The 26,402-nt window shown below is 51.6% G+C and overlaps 2 protein-coding genes across 3 annotated transcripts; both read left to right on the top strand.

The window, feature by feature from the left end:
• The first annotated feature begins 1,114 nt into the window (after positions 1 to 1,114).
• Positions 1,115 to 15,601, top strand: PSMD3 (proteasome 26S subunit, non-ATPase 3). 2 transcript variants are annotated; one of them, XM_080680808.1, is made up of 12 exons: positions 1,115 to 1,541; positions 3,712 to 3,902; positions 5,432 to 5,569; positions 8,814 to 8,950; positions 9,999 to 10,189; positions 10,351 to 10,454; positions 12,667 to 12,781; positions 12,882 to 13,001; positions 13,125 to 13,228; positions 13,492 to 13,647; positions 14,900 to 14,950; positions 15,121 to 15,601. In XM_080680808.1, exons 1-12 carry the CDS (start codon positions 1,325 to 1,327, stop codon positions 15,196 to 15,198), a joined length of 1,602 nt encoding a protein of 533 aa, XP_080536934.1. In that variant the 5' UTR covers positions 1,115 to 1,324; the 3' UTR covers positions 15,199 to 15,601. The 2 variants fall into 2 exon arrangements, with proteins under 2 accessions (XP_080536934.1, XP_080536935.1); XM_080680809.1 differs by lacking the exon at positions 14,900 to 14,950 and having other exon boundaries at positions 1,138 to 1,541; positions 13,492 to 13,579; positions 15,384 to 15,591.
• Positions 15,602 to 16,962: 1,361 nt separating this feature from the next.
• CSF3 (colony stimulating factor 3) lies at positions 16,963 to 23,919 on the top strand (the record flags this gene model as incomplete). Its single annotated transcript, XM_080681154.1, has 6 exons — positions 16,963 to 17,091; positions 22,331 to 22,376; positions 22,529 to 22,683; positions 23,039 to 23,146; positions 23,281 to 23,427; positions 23,749 to 23,919. 6 exons carry the CDS (start codon positions 16,963 to 16,965, stop codon positions 23,917 to 23,919), a joined length of 756 nt encoding a protein of 251 aa, XP_080537280.1.
• Between the last annotated feature and the right edge of the window lie 2,483 nt (positions 23,920 to 26,402).

The raw sequence follows: 26,402 nt of genomic DNA, 5'->3' as shown, positions 1-26,402 counted from the left end.
TTCCTCTCTTTCTCTAAAATCAATCAATACTTTTAAAAAATTTTAAAGAATTTATTCTATAAATTTAAAGGAGAAGATAGTGAAAACATATTCTCTGTCTTCTAGGACCTTACAAGACAGCTAGACTGTCTTGTGGGGTCTGACCTGATCTAAAACTTAGGACTTCCATTATGGAGGAGATAAAAGTTCCAAGAGGGTAGGAAGTTTTTGTTTTGTCTTAGGAAATTAGAATATGTATCCACCTCCTGCAGAATCACTGGGCGATTCCTTTGTAAAATAAGTGGACAGGACTTCTGATCCAATTTCTTTCCCCTGGGGGAGTCTCAGGCTCTCCGTAGGTACACTATTATTCTGGTCCCTGTTTCACTCCAGTGTCTGTCTGGATGCCCACAGGCGCCCCAAAGGCCTCCCTGAAGCCTCTGCCAGTAGGGGCTTCCCGCCTCTTTCCTTCACGACACACGGCAGGGAGCACAGCTTCCAGCAGCCTGCCTTCTGCAGCTATGCGTTCCCACGGCGCCCCCCGAATGCGCTAGCCCCGGGCCATACAGAGTGGACCCCTACACTTTATTAAACTGGAGTGATTGTACGCAAATGCGCTCTACCCCTACCCACCCTCCCAGGCTGCAGGGATTTTTATGCCTTATTTTCAGCGTTAGCTAAAAACCTGATAAGGAAGGCTGGATCCCATAGTTCGGTTTTATTTTAAGCCCAACAGCCCCTAGCTCCACATCCCTCTTTTCGCAGCTTTTCTTCCCTCGCGCGGGACGCACTGGGCAGCCGTTGAAGGTGAGCCTCGCGGATCGGGAAGGCGACTCAACCCGGGGCAAATAGAGAGAGTTTGGGCAGAAACCGGCCCGGCTACTCGTGACGTCATCACGCCCTGCGCTCCCACAGGTCCTACGCACTCCTCGCTAGTTGAGGCGCCGAGTCCGAGGAAACCCAGCTTGGAGCCTGTGGGGACCTCTCGTGGACAAGCACAGAAATGCACTCCGGAGGATGACAAGAAAATCAACATTGAAATACTGCAAAGCAAGCACCACAAACCCAAACAGGCTCCTCCCCGCTCCTCCATCGAAGATCCTCCCCCATCCTGCACTCGGCTGTTGATTTCTTTCCCCTTTGTTGACTCGGCCTTCGGCCCAGTGGGCCTGGCGTTTCCCAGCAGGCCCCGCGCTGGGAAAGGGTTTGCTGCTGCTCCGTCATCGTGCGGCCCGTAGCGATCCCGCGCTCGTGTGCAGGCCCGACTTGGTTCCAGCTCTCTGCTGCGAGAATTCACGCGAGGCCCCGGCCTCAGTCCCCGGACTAGGCCGCGACCCCGTGTGCCATGAAGCAGGAGGGCTCCGCGCGGCGCCGCGGCGCGGACAAGGCGAAGCCGCCGCCGGGCGGAGGGGAACAGGAACCGCCGGTACCCCCGACCCCCCAGGATGTGGAGATGAAAGAGGAGGCGACGGCGGGTAGCGGGTCAACCGGGGAGGCTGACGGGAAGACGGCGACGGCGACTGAGCACTCCCAGCGAGAGCTGGACACCATCACCTTGGAGGGTACGAAAGTCTGGGCCGGGGACGTGCCATGATCAGCTTCTCTTTGGGACCCCAGCGCAGCCTCCACCAACCCTGGTTCCTAAGGATCGCCCCCCCCTCCCAAATTTCCCGACCCCACTACCCTGACACTCGCAACCCCAGCCCCAATTACTCCGGGCTCAGGACTCCTCCCTCGCCACACACCTCCACCCCGCCCGGGATTGCATCTAGGACTGGGTCTCCCTGGGTGTGTAGACGCCTTCTCCCTAGTCCTCCTCTGTAACTCACATTTACATCCTGATTCTGTCGCGCCCGATGTATACGACTGATCCCTCTAGAAACCACTGTTTGTGTTTATGTGTGTAAAAGGGGTCAGGAAGACGCGGAACACTGGCCCTTGTTTTAAGTGTGTTCAAAGGTTTCTGTTGTGTTAGCTACCTCTAGCAAACTCCCCTAAAAGAGCCCTTCCTACCTAGTATCTTGCTTCCTCCTTTCTGTAACTCAGGTGCCCAAACGATCCCATCTCTTTTTTCTTCTCCCTTCAAGCCCTTACTCCTACTCTGTTTCTAAAGGGTTTAAATACATGACACACTTTGAACTTTTTAGCTATCATCGTTGAGTTCCTAACACTCGCCTTCCAGCTGAGTTCCCTTCTCCTCCAAGTCCTCTTGTTCCTCCCAGTTCACGTTTCACCTTTCTCACTCTGAGCCTGTTGCTGTTTCCCCAGTTTCCGATCAAGTGGGACTGGCCAATTTCTTGGCTTTTCTCTCTAAAGTGCATGAGAAACTAGCTCAAACACACTGAAGGAAGCGCCGTTATGCTTCTGGGTGGTGTTTTGAGGGGGTGAGAGTGCTGACTGCATCAGCTCCTACTCTAAGTAGGTTGGTCACTGGGCTTAGCTAATAACGATCTTTTTACCTAAAATAATGATAGCCAGTAGCAAAGGTGCTGCTCGGTATTACCTACTATGTACACGTTTGTTATAAATACTTCACTTTTATTATAAAGTAACTCGTGTTCATTGTAGAAATTTTGGAAAATACGAGAAGTCTGAAGTGTAGCAGGGGGGAGAAGGGGGATCAACCATGGTTAACATTTTTTCCTGTGAAGTTTTAAGCTGCTCTCCTATAATTCAGATCGAGTTATATGTATCGTTTGGAACAGGCATAGCTTAATACAGGTGACCTGGCGTGCTTTTATTTAACATATCCGCAAACATAGCATTCAGTGTATTCCAGAAACATGTACTGACTACCTGATATAGTGGCTAAGAATACAAGTTCAAAAATTAAGTTTCTTTACCTGAGAGTAAGAGTATCTACTTGATTGGGTTGTTGTGAAAATGACGATGCTTAGAACTGCGCCTAGCGCATGATGAACACGTAGTAAACCCTCCGTAAATATTAGCTGTTATAATTATATCGTATTATTAATGTGGCCCAGGCACCCTATGCTAAATATACACAGGTGATGAAGAAACTACTAGTTGATTGCATTTCCTTATTGGACATTTAAGTGTGTCCAGTTTCTTATTTTTATAGTTATGCAGCAGTCATCTTTTGCCCAAGTTTTTAATCTACCTTTCTAATTTTTTCTTCAGTTTAGAATCAATATGCCTGAGTCAAAAGGGTAAATGTTGTTAAGGTTTTGGATAGGCATTGACCAGAAAAACTGTATTGGTTTACATTATACCAGCAGAAATGTCCTGTTTGCCCCATAGTTATCTTAATCATTTATACAAGGTTGTAGAATAAGAATGTGCATCTTTGGTCACATTTGTTGCAGATATTTTTCTTTTATTGAAATCAAATTCATCAGTTGTGTGTGTGTGTGTGTGTGTGTGTGTGTGTGTGTGTGTGTGTGATTTCTCCCACTGTTTACATTTGGAAAGTCTTATTTCGAGATCTGATAAAAATCCATGAGTTTGTTTTATTTCTCATCTTTTTTTTTTTCTTCGTATCTCTACCCCTTTCCCTACCCCAGCTTTATTTTTCTTTGGCACTTGGTGATGTCTTAAAATCCCTGTATGGCATCCATAAGTATTACTGAACCCTACTAGGGTAAAAGAGGTGATTGGCCACGTTCTGCCCTTTTGTAAGAGGCTCCCTAGAACTACTTGCCTGGAGTGGGGTGGGGGTAGGGAAGGATAGAAAGAGTTGGAAGTAACATTTTTTTCTCTGGTCCTTCACAGACATCAAGGAGCATGTGAAACAGCTGGAGAAGGCAGTTTCCGGCAAGGAGCCTCGATACGTACTGAGGGCCCTGCGGATGCTGCCTTCCACGTCACGCCGCCTCAACCACTATGTTCTATATAAGGCTGTGCATGGCTTCTTCACCTCAAACAACGCCACTCGAGACTTCTTGCTACCCTTTCTGGAAGAGGTGAGTGAATCAGGCGCATCCTAAAGCTCTGTCTTGTCACCTGCTGCAGCAGAGAAATGAAGCAAAGCGGTCCATTTTAGTAGCCATTGCCCATGGCCAAGGGCACCATCCTTCTGCCCTGTAGTGTCATCCTTCCGAGTCAGGGACAGGAGCTGGGAATCAGGAACCTTCCCACCAAACTCATTTCCTACTGCCCCCAACACAGACCTCTCCGCCAATCGGATGGCGTCTCCGTTGTCCTAGGAGAAGGTGCCCCCACCTCTTTGCCTCTGAGGTTCACTATGGGGGGCGTGTGAAACGGGGGTCTAGAGCACAGGGTTTGGAGGTAGAGTTAAATTTGAATCCCAACTCTACCATTTGGTACCTGTGGGACTTGAGCAAGTAACCTAACCACCTAACCTCTTTGTGTCTCATTTTCTTCATTTGTTGAATGTGATGGACAGATTTGGGGGGCATGGCAGGGGAGGAGTATGCGTAAAGCGCTTAGAATGGTGCCTGGCACATAGTGAATGCTGAGGGAGGTAGTCTGATAGTGGTAGTGGTCTCTGCCAGGAGAGGCCTCTCCTTTTCCTTTCTGGCTGTGAAATCGCCCTTATTATTCATGGCACACAATCCAGGGCCTGACCCTTCAGCCACCTAAAATCCTATATACTTACAGTCTGTTCCATAGATGTGAAAGCTTAGAAAATTCCTTGAAGTGGAATGATAAAGAATCTATTGTCAGGGAAAGGGGAAAAGCCCCCAGGCCACCTGGAATGTTTTTTAACCTTATATCCCTAAATCCACCCAACATGGTCACTTTTTGAGCTGTTCACATTATTCCACTTTTGGTGACTAAATCTGAAAATAAGTACTATGTATAAGTAAGTACATTTCCCCAAAATTTCTTTTGTTCCCACACACAAAATTTTTTTTGGTCTCATTATTATTGATCTCATCTCTAAAATTATGTCACTTTATTAAACCCTGACTGATAGAATTTGTAGTAGTTCCAGGTGTAGTGGTTTACTCTCGCCACCAAGATTGTTGGCTTGCCCTAACTGGTTTGACTCAGTGGATAGAGCGTTGGCCTGCAGACTGAAGGGTCCCAGGTTCGATTCCAGTCAAGGGCATGTACCTTGGTTGCGGGCACATCCCCAATGGGGACTGTGCAGGAGGCAGCTGATCGATGTTTCTCTCTCATTGATGTTTCTAACTCTATCCCTCTCCCTTCCTCTCTGTAAAAATCAATAAAATTTAAAAAAAAAAAAAAAAAGATTGTTGGCTCTATGAGAGGCCCTGCAACATCCTTTCCGTCCCCATTGCATTCTGTAAAATTGTTACACTCTTGTAACCTTTTTTTCTATTGTATTGCCAGCCTCCTTGACTCCCTTTAGAAAGAGACTGTCATCTTTAATTTTTTATCCCCAGCACCTAGGAAAATCTTGGCCTATATTAGGCATTCAATTGAATACATAGTGAACGCTTAATACATTTTTGGTTGAGTGATGTGACTGAGCTTTTCCACGGTAACGCCTGTCCTCTCCTAGCCCATGGACACAGAAGCTGATTTCCAGTTCCGTCCCCGGACAGGAAAAGCTGCCTCAGCGCCCCTCCTGCCTGAAGTGGAAGCCTACCTGCAGCTCCTCGTGGTCATCTTCCTAATGAACAGCAAGCGCTACAAGGAGGTATGATTTCAGAGACAGTGAGCCACGTGGCCCGGGCGGTGCCAGGGATTTGCGGGAGAGATCGCCTCTAGTGAAAAAATGGAGATAGTCCCTGGGTTATCAACCATCCCCCCCCCCCCCCCCCCCCCCGCTCTCCCCCATGGGGATGCACCTAACCCAGCCATGGGCAAACTACGGCCCGTGAGCCGGATCCGGCCCGTTCGGCTGTTCTCTTGCTCTCCCCTCCGCTCCTTTACTTTGAATTTATATTAGTTCACACAAACACTCCATCCATGCTTTTGTTCCGACCCTCCGGTCCAGTTTAAGAACCCATTGTGGCCCTCGAGTCAAAAAGTTTGCCCACCCCTGGTAACCCCACAGTCAGGGAAGACCCCACAACTCCTGCAATGGTCATTCTGTGTACCTGGCCATGGTACAATCCACTCTTTTGGGTTCTTTGGGGGAAAGTAGATTTGGAGACAGAAAGACCTGTGTTCAAATCCCAGCTGTACCTTACGCAAATTAACTTCCCTTAGTTGTATGTAAAGTGGGAAAAACAATGCCTAATTTACAAGATTATTGTTGGTATTAAATAAAATAATATATTCAAAAATAATTAGCACAATCTGTACATAGTAAGCTTTCACGCTTTTCTTAAATTTTTTTATTTTAAATATGTTTTTATTGATTTCAGAGAGAGGAAGGGAGAGAGAGAGAGAGAGATAGAAACATCATAAGATAAAAACATCAGTCAGCTGCCTCCTGCATGCCCCCCACTGGGAATCGAGCCTACAACCTAGGTATGTGCCCTGACCGGGAATCAAACTAGCACCCATTCCATGCACAGGATGGTGCTGCAACCAATTAAGCCACACTGGCTTGGGCAAGTAGCCTCTTATTATGGGCCTGAACAACTCCATTTTGGATATTACACTAGAGGCCCGGTGCACAAAATTCGTGCACGGAGCGGGGAGGTATCCCTCAGCCCAGCCTGCACCCTCTCCAATCTGGGACCCCTCGAGGGATGTCCGACTGCCCGTTTAAGCCCGATCCCAGTGGGATTGGGCCTAAACGGGCAGTCGGACATCCCTCTCACAATCCAGGACTGCTGGCTCCCAACTGCTCGCCTGCCTGCCTTCCTGATTGCCCCTAACCGCTTCTGCCTGCCAGCCTAATCATCCCCTAAGCACTCCCCTGCCAGCCTGATTGATGCCTAACTGCTCCCCTGCCAGCCTGTTTGCCCCTAACTGCCCTCCCCTGCAGGCCTGGTCACCTCTAACTGCCCTCCCCTGCAGGCCTGGTCACCTCTAACTGCCCTCCCCTGCAGGCCTGGTCCCCCCCAACTGCTCTCCCCTGCAGGCCTGGTTCCCCCCAACTGCTCTCCCCTGCAGGCCTGGGTCCCCCCAACTGCTCTCCCCTGCAGGCCTGGGTCCCCCCCCCCCAACTTCCTTCCCCTGCAGGCCTGGTCACCCCTAACTGCCCTCCCCGGCTGGCCTGATCACCCACAACTGCCCTCCCTTGTAGGCCTGGTCCCTCCCAACTGCCCTCCCCTGCTGGCCATCTTGTGTTGGCCATCTTGTGTCCACATGGGGGCAGGATCTTTGACCACATGGGGGCAGCCATCTTGTGTATTGGAGTGATGGTCAATCTGCATCTTACTCTTTTATTAGATAGGATAGAGGCCTGGTGCATGGGTGGGGGCCAGCTGGTTTGCCCTGAAGGGTGTCCCGGATCAGGGTGGGGGTTCCCTTGGGGCGTGGGGCGGCCTGGGTGAGGGGCTGTGGTGGTTTGCAGGCCGGCCACGCCACCTGGTGACCCAAGCAGAGGCCCTGGTATCTGGGGTTTATTTATCTTCTACAATTGAAACTTTGTAGCCTGGAGCGGAGGCAAGCCTTCTGCTTGCTCCATGGTGGCAGCCATTTTTGGGGGGATTTATGTATCTTCTATAATTGAAACTTTGTAGCCTTAAGCGGAGGCCTGGGCCGGCCAGGGTGTGCAGAAAGCTTGGCTTCCTCCATCACCGGGGGCAACCCTAGCCTCCTGCTCTTTCCAGCTCCGTGGCTGCCGCCATTTCTGTTTGGATTTATGTATCTTCTATCATTGAAATTTTGTAGCCTTGAGTGGAGGCCTAGGCCGGCAAGGGCAGGCGGAAAGCTTGGCTTCCTCCATTGCTGGAGAAACCCAAGCCTCCCTCCTGCTCTCTGGCCGTAGCCATCTTGGTTGGGTTTATTTGCATATCCGCTCCTGATTGGCTGGTGGGCGTGGCTTGTGGTGTAGCAGAGTGGTGGTTAATTTGCATATTGCTCTTTTATTAGATAGGATGTCACCACTTCCTCCACTTGGGACCAGCTTCTTTGTCAGTCATAGCCACTGTCCCAAGAGCACACGCAAAAAATGACAGGTCCAACCCCCTGGTATGGCTCAGTGGGTTAGAGCCTCATCCTATGCACCAGAAGGCCACGGGTTTGATTCTGGTCAGGGCACATGCCTGGGTTGCAGGTTCAATCCCTGGCCCTGGTCAGGGTGGGTGTGGGAGGCAAACAATTGATGTTTCTCTCTCTCTCTCTCTCTCTCTCTCTCTCTCTCTCGTCTCCTTTCTCCTTCCCTCCCTTTAACCCTCTCTGAAATCAAATGGGGGAATGATATCAATGAGGGGAAAATATCCTTAGGTGAGATTTTAAAAAAAAATGATAGGTCCCACTCCTCAATTCCTTGGGGTTTTTTCCTTTCCTTGCAACTGGTTGTTTTTTAGATGTAATTCGTCTCCTTTAAAGAGTACAATGGGTGTACCCCTTTTGGTATAGTCACAATATTGTCAGCTATCATCACCAGCTCCAGAACAGTTGAATCACCCAAAAAGAAACACTGTACCCATTAGTAGTCATTCCCCTCACCCCACCCAGCCCCTGACAAGCACTGATCTGTCCCATGGGTTTTCCATAAGAGTGTCTGGCGTCTTCCACTTAGCATGTTTTCTAGGTTTATCCATGTTGTAGCATGTATCTGTACTCCATTTTTAAGGCTGAATAATGTGTATGGATATAGCACACTTGGTTTATCTATTCATCAGGTGGTGGACACTTGGGTTATTTCCATTTTTTGGTTATTAATAATGCTGCTATGAACATTGTGTGCAAGTTTTTATGTGAACAAATGTTTCCAGTTCTCTTGGATATATGCCTAGGAGGGAAATTGCTCGCTGGCTCATATGATGCTCCATGTTTAACATTTTGAGCAACTAATTCTCTTTCGGCTGCCTCTCCAGGCACAGAAGATCTCTGATGATCTGATGCAGAAGATCAGCACTCAGAACCGCCGGGCCCTGGACCTTTTGGCTGCAAAGTGTTACTATTACCACGCCCGGGTGTATGAGTTTCTGGACAAGCTGGATGTGGTGCGCAGGTACAGGTGGCCAAGGGTCTCAGTCTCGGCTCTTAGATTGGAGATGTGGTCGGTCACTCCCACAGAGCTGTGACTTGCAGAGGGTGATAAGCTGGTAGATGTGAAGTGCCCAGCAGGAAATGGGGGCGGTGGTTACCATGCCCTGCCATAGGAGGGGTTAAGAGAGAGACTGATATTAGATGAAGAAACAGAGATGACCAAGGCTGGTTAAGAACTGTCCCCCCAGTCTCTTCCCTTCATCCCACATAAGGGAGGGCTGATTGATAGCTAAAGAGTAGATGACAGGTTAGAAAACATTTCACTCCTCTAAAACCTGCAGTGGTGCCCTAACTGGTTTGGCTCAGTGGATGGAGCGTCGGCCTGCAGACTGAAGGGTCCCAGGTTCAATTCCAGTCAAGGGCATGTACCTTGGTTGCGGGCACATCCCCAGTAGGAGATGTGCAAGAGGCAGCTGATCGATGTTTCTCTCCCATCAATGTTTCTAACTAACTATCCCTCTTCCTTCCTCTATGTAACAAATCAATAAAATATATATTTAAAAAAATAAATAAATAAAACCTGCAGTGGTGCCCTTTGGCGTGGCTCAGTGGTTGACCTATGAACCAGGAGGTCCTGGTTCGATTCCCGGTCAGGGCACATGCCGGGTTGCAGGCTTGATCCCCAGGGCGGGTGTGCAAGAGGCAGCCGATCAATGATTCTCATCATTGATGTTTCTATCTCCTTCTCCCTCTCCCTTTCTCTCTGAAATCAATAAAAACATATTAAAATCATAGCCCCATTCTCCCTACCTTCTGCATTGCACTTACCCCGATTTCTCCATGCAGTATAATGCACTTGTTCATCATGATCATTTTCTGTCTCCCCCACTAGAATGCAAACTCCCCGAGAGCAGAGTTCTGTCCTTTCTGTGGACCTAGACTAGTTCATTAAATATTCTGTGAATAATCAGAAAAGCAATTTGCATCACGTTTTTAGGAATTGAGAAAGAATGGGGAGGTCAAAAGCAGTTTGAAGAGACCTTTGACATTTTTTTCTTTCCCTCTTGAAGCTTCTTGCATGCTCGGCTCCGGACAGCCACCCTTCGGCATGACCCAGACGGGCAGGCCACCCTGCTGAACCTCCTGCTGCGGAACTACCTACACTACAGCTTGTACGACCAGGCTGAGAAGCTGGTGTCCAAGTCCGTGTTCCCTGAGCAGGCCAACAACAATGAGTGGGCGAGGTACCTCTACTACACAGGTGAGCAGGGGGCCCAACCCCCAAGCCAGAAGGTATCTCAGGCTTACTTGGTGCAAATTTTCTAAAAATTCAGTGCAAAGAGATGCATTTGGCACTCTGGTTTGCAAGGGGGCTTGCATGGTGCCATTCTCTTGACCCACTCTTCTCTTCTCCACACCCAGGGCGGATCAAAGCCATCCAGTTGGAATACTCAGAGGCCCGGAGAACTATGACCAATGCCCTTCGCAAGGCCCCTCAGCACACAGCTGTCGGCTTCAAACAGACTGTGAGCACCAATTCTCATCCCTTTGCTACTTGCTCATCTGATGACCTTTTAGTTCTGCTTCCCTATGAAGGGGGCCAGGGAAGGCTCCTTAGTCTTCATTATCCCAGAGGTTGCATCAGATGCCTGTGCACAACATTGTTCAGGGCACATTAAGCAGATGCCACCCGCACCTCTGGCAGTTTACATTCAGAGTGTTCTTGGTAGAGAGGTAGAGAGTGTCCTGATTCCTAGCACTCCTTGTGGTCATTCCAGGCCTGGGCATGGATTGTTGGTAAAACCCAGGCTCTTACCTGGTCTCTTAGGTGCCCACTTGGGAGCAGTGTTGCCTGTGGCCAGGGGCCCCAGAAAACCTCCAGAAGGGTGGCTGATTCAGGTGGAGATAAGCCTTGCACTCCCCCCCTCTCCCATCCATCCTTCCGAGAACCGTCAGTCACCAAGGGTTGTTTGCTTTTTGTTTTGTTTTATTTGAGTGCTGGCCTTGGTATTAAGACACTGTGAGGAATAAAAAAGAAGGATAAGAAATGGTATTTGCCCTAGAAAAGATACATAAAGAGCTTTGACTCAGAAAGGCTTGAAGGCCTAGTAGCCAGATTTGGACTCAGCTTTCCCAACTATAAGCCTTTGCTCCAACCTTAACACAATATCAGTGCCCTAGTGCCCTTGAAAGAGAACAGATTAAAAACACACAATGAGCCCCAGCTGGTTTGGCTCAGTGGATAGAGTGTTGGCCTGCGACTGAAGGATCCCAGGTTCGATTCCAGTCAAGGGCACATGCCTGGGTTGCAGGCTCGATCCCCAGTAGGAGGTGGGCAGGAGGCAGCTGATGAATGATTCTCTTTCATCATTGATGTTTCTATCTATCCCTCGCCCTTCCTCTCTGAAATCAATAAAAATATATTTTTTAAAAAAACACACAATGATTAAGTCAGTGTGGCAGGAGAATTGGTTGTTTTCTGTTCAGAAGTTCATAGAAAGGAAGGTTTCATTTTGGTCAATAACTAAAGAGATCTTAAAGAAAAATGTTAAGTTTTATCTGGTTTTTGAAAGATGGGAAGAATTTTCACAGAAAGAAATAGCTTTTCAGACACATACAGTACATGTGCAGAATGTGAGATTGCTTACAATACTGGACATACACTGAAGTTCCTTGTAAAAATCACTAACAATGAATGATGAACATGTAGGCTGCGTCCACGTACTGGGGATAGACGTTGAAAGGTAAAGCAGTGTTTTCAAAACAGATTTCACTAGCGATGAATAAGGTTTCCATGTTTTCTTTGGGGGAGCCGGGTGGCAGCGAGGAGCAGAGAGAACTGGGGTGAGGTCCGTGGACTGCTGGTGAGGGAGCAGGAATGAGATGGTATGGTTGCTTGAGGGAAAGAAGCAGAGTTGGGAGAGCTTCCCAGCTTGAGCAGAAAGGTCAAGGCCTTAGAAGAGACGGGAAGGAATGGGGTAAAGAGCACAGTAGAGAAGCTAGCTGTAAGTGACCGTGGAGTCCACAGCAGAACACTCCGGAAGCTTGTTCATCCCTAGTAGGATCCACATGCTCTCCTGGGGTGGTGCTCCTGCCCTCATGGCTCAGCTCTGACCCCAGGATGCTTCACAGCATCCATTGCTGTCTTAGCTGCTCAGGCCGCCTTCCCGAGGAGCGCAGCCTGATGGCTTCCACAGCAGACACGTATTTCATCACAGAATCCAAGGTCAGGGGTCAGCGGATGGATTCCTCTGAGGGCCTTTCTTTTGCTTATAGATGGCCATCTTCTTCCAGCGTCTTCGAATGGTCTTCCCTGTGCATGGCTGTATCTTAATCTCTTCTTATAAGGACACCAGTCGTAGTGGGTTGGGGCCCACTCATATGACCTCATTTTACCTTAATTACCTCTACAAAGACTGTTTCCCAATATAGTCGCATTCGAGGTACTGGGGGGTTAAAGCATCGCCACTTCAGAGCAGTGTGTGTGCCGACTGGCCGGATGGAATGACATGGGGCGAAGTGTGGTCAGAGGGTCCGATGGTCCCAGTACCTGGCTCCACAGGCGGAGCCTGGATTTCCTGCCCAGCGCAGGTTCAGGGATCTGTCCTGTCTCCATGGGCCTAATCACAGTGCCATGTCCCCATTTCCCAGGATGTCTGACTGAATTGAAGCCCCATTTCATTCTCTTCCACCTGGGGGACTCCCTGCCCACTGTGTTCCCGTGTCACACTCTGCCAGGTGCACAAGCTTCTGATTGTGGTGGAGCTGTTGCTGGGGGAGATCCCGGACCGGCTGCAGTTCCGTCAGCCATCTCTCAAGCGCTCACTCATGCCCTACTTCCTTCTGACCCAAGGTAAGGCCAGCGCTCCTCCCAGAGCTTCAGAGCCCTGGCCTGTGGCCTCTGATGTGTGTGTCCTTTGCATCCTCTGACCTACTCCTCTTCCTCCCTGCAGCTGTCAGGACAGGAAACCTAGCCAAGTTCAACCAAGTCCTGGATCAGTTTGGGGAGAAGTTTCAAGCAGATGGGACCTACACCCTAATCATCCGGCTACGGCACAACGTCATTAAGACAGGTGTGCATCAGGGTCGAGGGGCCGCCGGAGGAGCAGGACCCAGGGACGGGGACAACCCTGTGGGTGTCCATGGGCAGTGAAGGGCCTGTGCTCTGCCCGCCCCACCACTCCTTTCTTTCCCAGGTGTGCGCATGATCAGCCTCTCCTACTCCCGAATCTCCCTGGCTGACATCGCCCAGAAGCTGCAGCTGGATAGCCCGGAGGATGCGGAGTTCATTGTTGCCAAGGTGGGGCTTGTCCGGGGGCCGCAGTTGTCACCTTCCTGCCTCATTTCAGGGGATGGGAGTGGGAGGAAGTTGGCCGAGGAGGGGTGTGGGTAGAGCAGTGGCACTCTTTTTAGGGGTACCAGTCTTGCAGGAAGCTGCCAGAGAGTGTGTGTATGTGAGTGAATGTATGAGAGTGTAAGGAAGACAGAGATGGGACAAGATGTTCTAGGAATTAGAGGATGGTGGGCTCTTTGGTGACCTTCCCTCCCTTTGGGGGCCCGCAGGCCATCCGGGACGGCGTCATTGAGGCCAGCATCAACCACGAGAAGGGCTACGTGCAGTCCAAGGAGATGATCGATATCTATTCCACCCGTGAGCCCCAGCTCGCCTTCCACCAGCGCATCTCCTTCTGCCTAGATATCCACAACATGTCTGTCAAGGTGAGGAGCGCTCGGCTGCAGGCGCCAGCTGGCAGCAACACAGCACCCTTTATGCACGTGGGTTCCTCGGAGAAGATGGGTGTGGTTCGGGGCCCAGTTCCCAGCCCGTCTCTGTAAAGTCACTGTGAGGACAGGGGCCTCAAGGAGCAAAGAACTTGGCTTATGGGGCTGTAGCACCTTCTATTGCTTTTAAGGGGTCTAGTTGCCGAGGAGGACAGAGATTCGCAGTTTAGGGTTCTAGATTTGGTTCCAAATTGGAGTCATTTGCCTTCTCTGAGGCACTGCTTCTCCACCTGTGAAGCTGATAGTGAGATATTACCTGTCCTGCCTGCTTCACAGGGTTGATGAGATTAAATGAAATCACCGTCTTAAGGCACTTAGTGAAGTCCAAGTTGTGTAAAAGGCAGGGCTGGTATCTAGTCCCACAAAGGCTGTTGAGCCCTTACCCTGTGTCAGGCACTGAGTGAGGCGCCTGTACTGTTGGCTTGTTTGTGCCTGGTCTCCTTCCCACTGGAAGCCGGGGACATCACTGGCCTTGCTCACAGTTGGGCAAAAGCCATGCTCCACGCCACCCACTGTTACCCTTCTTTCCCTGTGCCCCTTTCTTTTTTCCTTTCTTCCTTTCCTTAATCCTCACCTGAGGGTACATTTCCATTGATTTTTTCAGAGAGAGTGGAAGGGGAGGGGCTGGGGGAGAGAGAGAGAGGGGGAAACTTCGATGTGAGAGAGAGACACATCAATTGGTTGCCTCCTGCACACTCCCTGACCAGGACCAGGACTCGAACCTGCAACTGAGGTACATGCCCTTGACCGGGAAGCAAACCCATTACCCTTCTGTGTACGGGCTGACGCTCTAACCACTGAGCAACAGCGGCCACGGCCCCTATCCCCTTTCCCTCCCCTACTGAACTCAGGACAGACCTCTTCACACATTGCATCTTTTGTCCAGACTGCTTTTCCTTCATTCCCACAACCAGTCCATTCCTCCTCTCCCCCGTCACTGCCGTCCCCCTGCCTGCCCAATCCAGAGGTTAGTCATTTATACCCCAGAGTCTCCTAATTCTCTTTTTAGCATTACCGCATGGTATTGCAATAACTCATTCCATGCCTGGCTCCCCCGCTCTACTAAACTGGAGACTAAATAGCCTGTCTCACTGTGTCTGGGTGCCTGGGGCACAGAAGGAGCACAACAAATGTGTGTTAAGTTAATGCCTCCACTTCATCTTGCTCTCCTCTCTTTACTCTGCTTCAGGCCATGAGGTTTCCTCCCAAATCATACAACAAGGACTTGGAGTCTGCAGAGGTAAGCTGCCTTCTGCTGTGGGGAAGCCTGGGAGATAGAACTCCCTTCAGAACGGAAAAGGGGTTTCTGGAAGGTCTGGGGCAGCTGTGAAGCTTGGGCAGTTCCTGGCCTGGGGTGTGTCTGGAGGAGTGAGAGAGGCCGCACAGCCCTCACGCCATCTCTTTGCCCAGGAACGGCGAGAGCGAGAGCAGCAAGATTTGGAGTTTGCCAAGGAAATGGCAGAAGATGATGACGACAGCTTCCCTTGAGCTGGGGGGCTGGGGAGGGGTGGGGTGAGTGGGGACTGGCTCTTTATCTTTTCCCCTTGGGGTCCCCTGCCCAGGGAACTGGCCCCTTTTCCCACACACAGCTCACAGACTGCGTATTGTGGGGCGGGGGGCAGGGGGATGTAGAGAGCCAGCCACCCCCACCTCGCCCCAGGGCCCCTCCCCAGCCCATGACTTAGCACACGGAGGGCCAAGGGCGGGCAGGTGGCCTCCCCAGGGCAGGGTCCTGGCTAATGGTGTGGGCATCAAGGTGGGAGGGAAAAGACCTGTCCTCTCCTCCAGGGAGTAGAGGACTTGAATTGGGACATGGGTTGGATTGTATGTTTTTGAAGCTTCAATTATGATTTTTAAACAATAAAAAATTCTCCAAAGCTCTTTGTGCATCAGTTAATGACTGTGCTTGCTCTCATGCCTGCAATGTTGACAGGCCCAGGGTTTTTTCCTGGTCTTGGGGTCCTGGCCCCAGGTGTCATCTGAGGACCACAGCTGGAGATGAGGAAGGCAAGGGCAATGTGAAGAGACAGCTGGGGTCAGAAGGCCTGGGTTTACTCTGTTTCGTATCTAACTGGCTCTCAAATATTGGCCAAATCACTAAACCTCTCAGGCTCCTTTCCCACATCTGACAGGATTGGATTCAGTGACCTCCTGGCTCTAACATTAGGAATCCAGACTTCCAGGAGATCAAAGAGAAAGCGAGCCTGACTCTCGGGAGGTTTGCAGAGAAGAGGAGGGTCTCCCTCTAGGCAACCGCAGGTTGAGAGTAGAGGTGAGGCTAGGGGGCTCCCTGTGGCCCCCAGCCCACCTCTACCAGCTGTGGATGGTGGGCAAAGGCCAGCCTGCATCTCCGTCTTCCAGTCACCAATAGCAGGGCTCCCCGTGGGGCATTTGAGTTACTCCCATGTTCTCCGGCTGGCCCCTGGGTCATCACTGCACATACACTGTTCCTGCCAAGTTCTGTCAACTGAACATGCGTTGGGGTTTTCTGCCTCCTTAACTGAATTCCTCTCCTGCGTGCTCACCCTACTTCTGGAGGGATTCTCTACACATCCCCTGGGCTTCCCAGCCGTTTAACCCTGGCTTCCAGACCACTCCGTAATCAAATAATTCCTGGAAAGGGAACTGGTATGAAAGCTTTCCCAACTGGTTTGTGAGTTCTTAAGAGCAGGGGCATTTGTGTCTTCCCAGGGCCTCCCTAGTGGCTGGCACTCTGGGTTCAAGAAAGTCTAGTTTGTTGGAAAAGGGACATTGTGTTCATCACCAGCTTTGGAATTTCACCCCCCGATATCCCTAATTTCCATGAAAGGCATGTTTTAGGTGCCTGGTCTCACCCAGCCTCGGTCACGGTGCTTTGGCATTGCCCATTTCCTTTATGCTTCTGCCACCGCCCCATGTACTAAAGTTCAAAAACATTTGCTTTGTGAAATGGCACTTCCCCCAAAGTCTCTGTGGAAGATGTTTTTTGTTTTGGGGGGGTTTTTTTTAGAGAGAGAGACATTCATCGGTTGCCTCCGGCACACACCCCTATCAGGGATCGAACCCACAACCTGAGTATGTCCCCTGACCAGGAACTGAACCTGCCACCTTTTGGTGCTTGGGAGGACATTCCAACGGAGACATACTGGACAGAGCCCAGACTTTTAAGGATTCTAATCCTTTCCCCATTTTACAGGCCAATTCAAAAACCTAACAGATCTTTAATTCCCTTCCAGGAAGAAGGGGGTGGGGGACTCATGGTGAGCACCCGGCATGTCCTTCCCGAATGGCGGATGCCTGGACGGGCTTAGGTGGGAAGTGAACTGCCTGCGAGATGCCAAGATCAGGTTCCCTTCCGCCAGCTGCGCTGCCTTCTTCCAGCCTGTCTGGCTTGAGCAGCTGGTTGGTTAGTTTTTGTCCTCACGAGGCTGTCCTGGCCCTTGACCACTTTCCCCAACCTTGGAAAGTGACTTTCTTTTTGAGTGTCTGATGAGGGGACTGTGCACAGAGGACAGATGCAGCCGCTGAGGCTCGCTCTTACTTGCGTAGCATGTCGCATAGGAATTAAAAGTCTTCCTGATGATGCCCACCCTCACAATTACTTGTAAATCTTAGACTCTGTGCCCGGCCCAAAGTGCCTCAGACCCTTCCTTTACTTGGTAGCGGATTGGAGAGGGTAGACTTGGAGTCATTTGACATGATTTCCTGGTTCTTGCTCACCGTGTCTGCTCAACTGTCCGGAACTTCAGTAAGTCATCCCTCTCCGCTTGGCTTTTTCCCCTGGAGAAGCAGTGTCATTTTTATGCTTGGGAGAGCCCACTGTGTTGTCCAGCTTCCAGTTTTGTTTTTTTAATTGGAAAACGACAGAGAAATACAAAGAATAACATAACAAATACCCATGTGAGCCACACTAGCAAGGCCATGGGTGAACCTGAGGGGGGTGATGAAGGATTAGAAAAGACAAGAGAATAAAGCTGGGGCTAGGTGGGACGCTGCCTTCTCTGATGGAGAGCGATAGTGCTACGGGCTTACTAAGCCGAGTCTTTATTTTATAGCCAGATTCCACAAGGCAAAGTAAGGGCGTGGTCAAGATGTTTACAATGTTCTCGTGGGTTTCAAATCTACTTAATTACATGCACGTGATCAAGCTTTGTTTACTTGCTGCACCTCCCGCCAGCCCATATCACTCAGGCACGTGGGACCACAGGTTCGGACCATAAGGTCAAGCTTACAGCTATAGCCCTGGCTACGTTTGTGCTGGGACTTACATGTGGCTTTGCCACGAGAGGATCGTGCCCTCTCATTAGTCCAAGAACCTGTCCAAACGCTGTAGCTGCTCTCCACACCCATGTACTTTCCACCTGCATTTAATAAACATTGTTAACATTTTGTTATTGTGTCAAGTTTTTAACCCAAGTAAAAATATTACCAATGAATTCGAAGCCCATCTTGTTCATTCCCCAGGCCCCTCCCTTCCTTCCCCAGGCAGACACTGATGGATTCAGTGGGTAGCCTTCCAGCTTCTGTTTTTACACCTTTACTACAAAATACAGTATTGTTTTGCCCTAGCCCAGTGGTCAGCAAACTGTGGCTCGCGAGCCGCAGTTTACCGCTCTGTTGACTAATGAGTTTGCCGACCACTGCTTAAGGCATTACCCTTACCCAGAAGTTTTGACTTCAGGTTAAAGACATTAGTACTTTATTAAAATGTTTTTTAAGTGTTTTTCCCTAAGGCAGTGGTCGGCAAACTCATTAGTCAACAGAGCCGCAGTTTGCCGACCACTGCCCTAGCCGGTTTGGCACAGTGGATAGAGCGTTGGCCTGCAGACTGAAGGGTCCCGGGTTCGATTCCCGTCAAGGGCACATGCCTGGGTCACGGGCTCAATCCCCAGTGGGGGGTGTGCAGGAGGTGACCGATCCATGATTCTCTCTCATCCATGATGTTTCTACCTCTCCCTCTCCCTTCCTCTCTAAAAATCAATAAAATATATATGGTATTGTTTTGAGTCTTTAGATCTTTGTAAATGATGTATAATCATATTGATACGAGCCCAGCACTGTTCCAGGCACTGAGAATATGATGGAATAAAACTCCTTTCCTCTCGGAGTTTGTCAGGGGGTGGCAGGGAGGCATATGTGATATGAATGGACCACAGTTTATTCAGCCATTCCCGTTGGTGAGCATCTGTTTATTATTACAAGCCACGCTGCGAAGAACATCTCTGCCTGTCTCCTTACACACATGTTACTGTATACATAGCGTGCAAGTTTTCTTAAAGGGTCAGATAGTACATTTTTAGGCTAGTGAGCCATATGGTCTGTGACAATTACTCATTTCCGCCCTTCTTGAAAGCGGCTATAAACAATATGCAAATACATTGTCTGTGAGCACTGGGGTTTGAATTTCATATTTCATGTTATGAAATATTATTTTGATTTTTCCCCCAATCATTTAAAAATGGAAAACCCATTCTTAACTCAGGGTGTACATATCTTGGCCCACTGGCCAAGTCTGCAATAAATAAGTTACTCCAGAGCCTGTATACAGATGCTCCACACCCAGTGCCAGATGAAAGCAGGAAGGATGAGGAGGGGGAGTTGCTGGCCCGCTCTGGACACTGAGAAATACCTGGGAAAGCCTTTGGGAAGTTGGAAGGATGGATAACTCAGGGTCTCTGGAGCCAGACCCTTTGCCAGACGATTATTTTGGTCTAGCTCAGCCTGTGTGTGCCGTGGCCAGTGACAAGCTCTCGCCTCTCTCCCCTCTACCTGGTCTTCCTTCTCCCCTGAGTTGGGCAGGAGTCTAGATTGAACCGTTATCCAAGAAGTACAGCCATCTGAACAGGAAGGTGACGTGATGGGAGCCACAGGGGCTTGGGAAGCAAATCTGCCTGGCTCTCCCCTGATGGTGATCTTGGGCAAGGCCCTTCGCTTCTCCGAGGCCTTCCCTTATCTACAAGAATAATCCACATCCTACCGCCTGGTTGATAGGATGAAATGACAAAAGTGTAGCCCAGCTGGCGTGGCTCAGGGTTTGAGCGCTGACCTATGAACCAGGAAGTCACGGTTCAATTCCTAGTTAGAGCACATGCCTGGGTTGTGGGCTCAGTCCCCAGCAGAGGACGTGCAGGAGGCAGCTGATCAATGATTCTCTCTCATCATTGATGTTTCTGTCTCTCTCTCTCTCTCTGAAATCAATAAAAATCTATTAAAAAAAAAGAAATGACAAAAGTGTAAGAGAAGGTGCCTGACATAATTGCCAGCCAGCATTCAGATTTTCTCCTTATGGGATGGATGACATGACACTTCCTGGGACGGCAGCTCATCACTTCCTCTGGAAGCAGCCCACTCCATCCTCCAACATCTCACACCATTAGAAAGCACTTTCCTTCTGTTGAACTGAAAACTGGCTGTGGCCTCCACTTCCGGTCCCTTTCTAGCCCCGAGACCACCCAGCAACCCCTCCTCTTCCCCAGATGAAACAGCCTGTTTTCTTTAATCATGATCTTGAGTCCTTTCACCATTCTGGCCACCCTTCTTAGAATTCACATCTTTTTCTGAGCCAAACATCTGACACACTTGGACTGCAGGTGAAGATAAAAGAAGTCTGGGTCTAGCACTGGCCTGGTTATGAGTGAGGAAGGCCAAACGCTGGTTAAGAGACCTGATGGTTAACAGTTTAAGACTTTGGCCCTAACTGGTTTGGCTCAGTGGATAGAGCATTGGCCTGTGGACTGAAAGGTCCCAGGTTCCATTCCGGTCAAGGGCATGTACCTTGGTTGCGGGCACATCCCCAGTAGGGGGTGTGCAGGAGGCAGCTGATCGATGTTTCTCATCGATGTTTCTAACTCTCTATCCCTCTCCCTTCCTCTCTGTAAAAAATCAATAAAATATATTTAATTAAAAAAAAAAGTTTAAGACTTTGGCACAGGGCAGATCTGGGTTCTGCTCCTTGGCAAGCTACTTAAGCTCTCTGAGGTCAGATTTGTCTTCTGTAAAAGGGAGAAGGGCTCTAGTTCCCACTTGAATAGGCTTATGGAGAGGAATTGGACAATGCGTGCTCTGCTCACTCGGCACACTGGAGCCAAGGCAGGCTGAACTCTGGAGGTTTTAGGGGTCGTGTTTGTTAATGTGAATTCCCTGCCCTCCACAGTTGTTAAACCCAGCCCCCCGCCCATGGAGTGGGTCCAGTCAGTGCATGGTGGTCAAATGCCTACCTGAAAGTGGAGGTGAGGAGCCAATGCCTGCTCCACACAGAACGCCCCGGAGGCAGGATATGAACAGACCAGCAGGTGAAGACCCTGCCAGCTCTGACCACCAGGGGGCACCCCTGTTGCAGAAATGACCTCCCCGGAAGAGACACACCCACTCCTCAGGTGAAGATGATGCCTCTGTTCCCAGGCACATTTCAGAGTAAATTGGGACAGAAATGGACAGCCTTGGTGCGCTTGGTCCGACTGCCCTGGGCGCCAGACCCCTCGGTCTGGGGAAAGCTCTCTGGCGCAAGGCAGAGGCCCGGGTTGTAACTCTGGCTCTGCCACCCATGACCCAGGACAAGGCACTTCCCTCTCTGGCCCGGTTCACAGGGCAGATCTGGGTTCTGCTCCTTGGCAAGCTACTTAAGCTCTCTGAGGTCAGATTTGTCTCCCCGGTTCCTTCCAGTGCCAACATGGCATGGTGTGCGGATTCAAAGCCAGGGCAGTCTCCTCTTTCTCACCCGCAGCCCTCTCCACCTCGGGGCAGCACACGCGCTCTGGCAGGCAGTGCACCCGGCCTGGGAAGCCACGTGTCCCAGACCCCCAACTCCAAAGCCCTGGGGCCCTGTTCAGGGAGGGGGAGTGCGGGAGGAGGAGGAAGGGTAGGGTTAGGTGAACCAAGAGCCTCCAAAGGGTCTTGCTTCATTCAGGACAGGCATCCGGTTTCCTCTGGTCTCTGCCAGGATTCCAGGGGTTTAAAGGAATGAGTCATGGGGGGGTTTGGGGAGTTCCCAGCTAATCAGTGCAGGACAGGAGCCTGGGATGCCGGCCATCAAGCTGTGCAGAGGGTCAGGAGGCAAGACCCTAATGTCCCTAATCCCCGGCCCCTGGCCTCTCAGGGGAGGATTCAGGAAGGCAGCCTAGTGGGAGTTTGGGGGGTAGGAATGGGGGCGACTAGCTTCTTCCCTCTCAGAATTTAGGTGCAGAGAGCAGGTGGCTTGATTATCCCGAGAGAAAGTGGCAAAGGGAGCTGCCCCACAGATCTGCCAGGAGCCAGGGTGGGGCTGCCTGGAGGTCAGCCTCAGAGCAGTCTGACCTGACTCCAGCCTCCAAGGCTTTTGATCGGTGGCTCAGCCTTTGTTCAGGGCTCTGTTCAAACTCCCTGCGGCAGTTGGGGCCTGGGTGGGGCTAAGGGGGAGGAAGAGAGTTTGAGGGGGCACAGACGTCAAAGAAGGATCAGGGATTCCACAATTTCACAAAACTTTCGCAAACAGCTTTTTGTCTCAACCCCCCTTCGCTGTTGTCCTGGACACTAAATTTGCATAAATCCTGGGAAGTTATTACTAAGCCTTAGTCGCAGGTAATTTCCTCCCGGGCCTCCATGGGCTTATGTATAAAGGCCCTCCAGAGCTGGTCCCTGACAGAGCCCGAGCCTGCAGACCTAGCCAGACTCTGCTGAGCCCGCTGCACAGAGCCCCATGAAGCTGATGGGTGAGTGTCCTGCCCAGGATCCGGGAGCTGCCTGCCTGGGGCAGGGGAGGGGGGTTGGAGTGGTCCAGGGGCTGGTGGTCCCTAGGTCCCCAGAAAGGGGCCCTGGTGGGAGTGGAGAGATCAGCTACTGAGCCCCGTCCGCCCGCTCCCAGCCCTACAGCTGCTCCTCTGGCACAGTGCACTTTGGACAGTGCAAGAAGCTACTCCCCTGGGCCCTGCCCGCTACCTGCCCGAGACCTTCCTGCTCAAGTGCTTAGAGCAAGTGAGGAAGATCCAGGCCGATGTCCTGGTCATGCAGGAAAGGCTGGTGAGTGAGGGGCTGGCGGCAAGGAGGGAGGGCACACACACGCTGCCCAGCGGGTGTAGGGGAAAGAGGACCGAGGAGAGCGCTGAGGGAGGGGAAGGGAAGTGTGGGGGAGGCATCAGGAAGGCCTGGGAGCAGAGAGGCTCGGGGACAGGGAAGGAAGGTAGGAGAAGGGGGGCCCTGAAAGGTGGGAAGAAACTGGGGGAGAGAACCTCTGGGGACCGTGCTAGGATGGAAGTGGAGGACAGAATGGGCTGAGCAGCCTGGCAGGACAGGGCGGCAGGGGAAGACCTCGGAGAGATGGGGGGCGGCTTGGTTCTATTAAGGCCGCTGCACTCAGCATCCTTCTCGTCCCCAGTGTGCCACCCACAAGCTGTGCCACCCCGAGGAGCTGGTGCTGCTCAGGCACTCTCTGGGCATCCCCCAGGTTCCCCTGGGCAGTTGCTCCAGCCAGTCCCTGCAGCTGGTGAGTGTCTGAAGGGGAGGAGGGCAGGGAGGGGAAGGATGATCTGGAAGGCCCCCCACCTCCAGGCTCCAGGCTGGGGCCCTGAGGGAAGCATCCCAGCAGCACCCCCTGACTCCCCCACTCCGTCTCCCCAGACAGGCTGCCTGGGACAGCTCCACAGTGGCCTCTTCCTCTACCAGGGCCTCCTGCAGGCCCTGGCAGGAATCTCCCCCGAGGTAGGCCCCACCTTGGACATGCTGCAGCTGGACATCACCGACTTTGCCACCAACATCTGGCAGCAGGTGAGCCTTGGTTGGGAGCGGCAAGTGTTAGGGACCTAGACGGAGCTGGTCCCTAAAGGTCGTGCTGGCAACCTGGGGGGTGGGGGGCTGTATGTAGGGAGCTACCACCCCATCCCTGGACCCTCCTGCTGCTGGCCTTCCCACGCTCCCCTAGTTGAGGGCAGGATGGGGTCACTGGAGCTCCTAAGAGACCTGGGCTCAGGCCCGGCTCCATCTCAACCACGTGCTCATCCACCGCTCATCAGGCCTTTGCATTTGTCAACTGTGATAACCATGCCCACTCGGCAGGGCCGCTGGCTAATCTCGTCCTTTCCCCCACAGATGCAAGACCTGGGGATGGCCCCTGGCGTGCCGGCCACCCAGGGCACCGTGCCCACCTTCACCTTCACCTCGGCCTTCCAGCGCCGGGCAGGGGCCGTCCTGGTGGCCTCCAACCTGCAGGGCTTCCTGGAGCTGGCCCTCCGCGTCCTGCGCTACCTCTCCGAGCCCTGAGCAAACCCCTACCCACCCGATGTATTTATCGCTATTTAATATTTATTTAAACCTAATATTTAAAGACAGGGAAGAGCGGAAAGGAGTCTCTGATTCCTGGGCCCTTCCTTCCACCTCCAAGTGTCATTCTGTCTGTGGCAGAGAGAAAGCTCCTGTCTTCCTGTCCCCTGGACTGGGAGGTCGATAGGTAAATACCAAGTATTAACTCTGATGACTGGGGAGGGCACTGAACCCCCGACCCCGAGGGTACCCAACTTGGGGCCCTTGGAACATCAGAAAGTCTCCCACGTGGGAGACAAGACAGCCCTGTTTAATATTTAAACAGCCGTGTTCGCAGCTGGGTCCTCGTATCCCTCCCTCGCTCTGGCTTCAGCGTGGCGTGTGAATGCCAGGCCGTGCTTCCCCTCACGTCTCCTCCCCACGGGCATGAAGCCCAGCAGAGGCAGCCTGAGCTTGGAGGCTTGACCCTGGGGTCCCACAAATTTGTTGGGTAATCTAATTTTTCTTAAGATTTTGGGGGGCATGTTTTGATGCCCGTGGGGTGTCTCTTGTTTTTTCTGGACGCCCTATAGAGACACCCATAGGCTTGGGGCACCACCCCCACCAGGGCCAGTACTCTGCCTCCTTTTAGGGCTGTGCAGATGGCCGTGCACCTGCCTTGCTGGGTGGGGATGGCAATGTGGGCGGGAAAAGAGGAGGGGGGATTCTGTGATGGGTGAGAGCGAAGCGCAACTGTTCACTCTCAGCCTCTACTTTCTGATTGTAGCCAAACTTCATGTTAATAAAGTGTTTGTCTCTAGTAAATGTCCTTCCTCCTTCTTGAGTCCAGCTGGTGCCTGGCCAGGGGCTGGGGGGCAGGGAGTTGAATGGCGGTCAAGGGCAGAGGGAGGGGGAGAAGGGGTGCAGGGAGGAGGGGCAGTCCTCTGGCTCATCAGGGTTCATTCCTTTAGCACGTATGCATCTTGCACCTACTCTGCGCAGGCGCGAGGCTAATGTTAGGGACACAGCAGTGCGCCAGGCAGGCATGGTCCTGCCCTCATGGAGCAGAGCCTGGTGGGGAGACAGAAGGCAGATGGGACACTGCTACCAGGAGAGGAGAGTGTGGAGTTCGGGGAGAACCTTAACCGGCCAGATGCATTTAATATTTGCAGAGCCGGGCAGTTTCCCATCATCCATGAACTCCAGCCCACCCACACTCACAGGTGCCTACAAAGATAGAATTAAGAAGTGCCTTGCCCTAGCCGGTGTGGCTCAGTGTGTAGACTGTCGGCCTGCGGACTGAAGGGTCCCAGGTTTGATTCCGGTCAAGGGCACATGCCTGGTTTGCAGGCTCAATCCCCAGTGTGCAGGAGGCAGGGGTGTGCGGGAGGCAGCTGATCAATGATTCTCTCTCGATATTTCTATCTCTCCCTCTTCCTTCCTCTCTGAAATCAATAAAAATATACTTTAAAAAATATGTTCATCTTGCCTGCCATATGTGTAACATAACTATTAAACCACATTTTTTAGAAGTTTTAAAAAAAATCAATGAAAAAATATCCTCGGGTGAGGATTTAAAAAAAAGAAGTGCCTTGGCCTGGCCAGTGTGGCTCAGCGGTTGGGCGTCAACCTATGAACCAGGAAGTCTAGGTTTGATTCCTGGCCAGGGCACATGCCCGAGTTGCAGGCTCGATCCCCAGCAGGGGTGTATAGGAGGCAGCCGATCAATGATTCTCTCTCATCATTGATGTATCTATGGCTCTCTCTCCTTCTCCCTTCCTTTCTGAAACCAATAAAAATGTATAGTTTTAAAAGAGAAGTGCCTTGTACAGACCAGGAGGCGGAGTCAAGGTAACTGCGTGGATCGGAACTCAAATCGCAGGCTCTGTACTTCTCTCCCTTCCGCAGCCGCCTGACTGGGCAGAGAGCTGCTCTCCTCTTGTCTCCGCGCCTGGGCTGAGAGGCTGAGCTGGCAGCTAGGGAGGGGCTGCTTCCCACAGGGGCACAGCTCTGTGCCCTCAGCTCAAGGTGCTCATGTGGTTCCCAGGTGCCGCCACCACACCCAGGAAAGTCCAGCCGGCCAACCAGTCCCCAGTTCCCCCTCCCAAGGCTTTCCCGTCCTCATCAGCCCTCACTTCCCTTCTGCATGTGGCTCCTTGGAGAGCAGGGTCTGGCTCAGCCAGCTGGACCTCTCAGCTGTGTGGCTCAGGGTCCCCCCTCTCGGTCAGTTCTGAAGGAATTGGGCTTGGAGTCCCAGGCAAGGCAGCGTTAAACAGAGCTCCTGCCCCTCACCACCCCACAGGCCCTCCCCTCTGCCCCCATGCTCTTCTGGGGGACAGATCAGACTCTGGGTGGGGCTGGTCTGGGTTGGGCATCAGAGCAGGACACTCTACCCCAACGCCAGTGGGGCCTTTAGCCAAAACCTCACCTTTTTCAGAGAAAGTCTGACTTTTGGGGGTGGGTGTACGGTGATGGGCCAGTGTTGATTCGTGATCATCTGGGGG

Source organism: Plecotus auritus (genome assembly GCF_963455305.1).
Source record: "Plecotus auritus genome assembly, chromosome: 7".
In the NCBI taxonomy this organism is placed as follows: domain Eukaryota; kingdom Metazoa; phylum Chordata; class Mammalia; order Chiroptera; family Vespertilionidae; genus Plecotus; species Plecotus auritus.
The sequence above is the reverse complement of the archived record's forward strand: the minus strand, read 5'-3'. Positions and strand labels throughout refer to the sequence as shown.

Bases quoted from the DNA above. Each gene is read 5' to 3' on its own strand.
- PSMD3 (XM_080680808.1), top strand. From the start codon at position 1,325: ATGAAGCAGGAGGGCTCCGCGCGGCGCCGCGGCGCGGACAAGGCGAAG. The intron at 5,570-8,813 runs GTATGATTTCAG...CTGCCTCTCCAG, and splicing joins ACAGCAAGCGCTACAAGGAG to GCACAGAAGATCTCTGATGA. The intron at 14,951-15,120 runs GTAAGCTGCCTT...CTCTTTGCCCAG, and splicing joins AGGACTTGGAGTCTGCAGAG to GAACGGCGAGAGCGAGAGCA.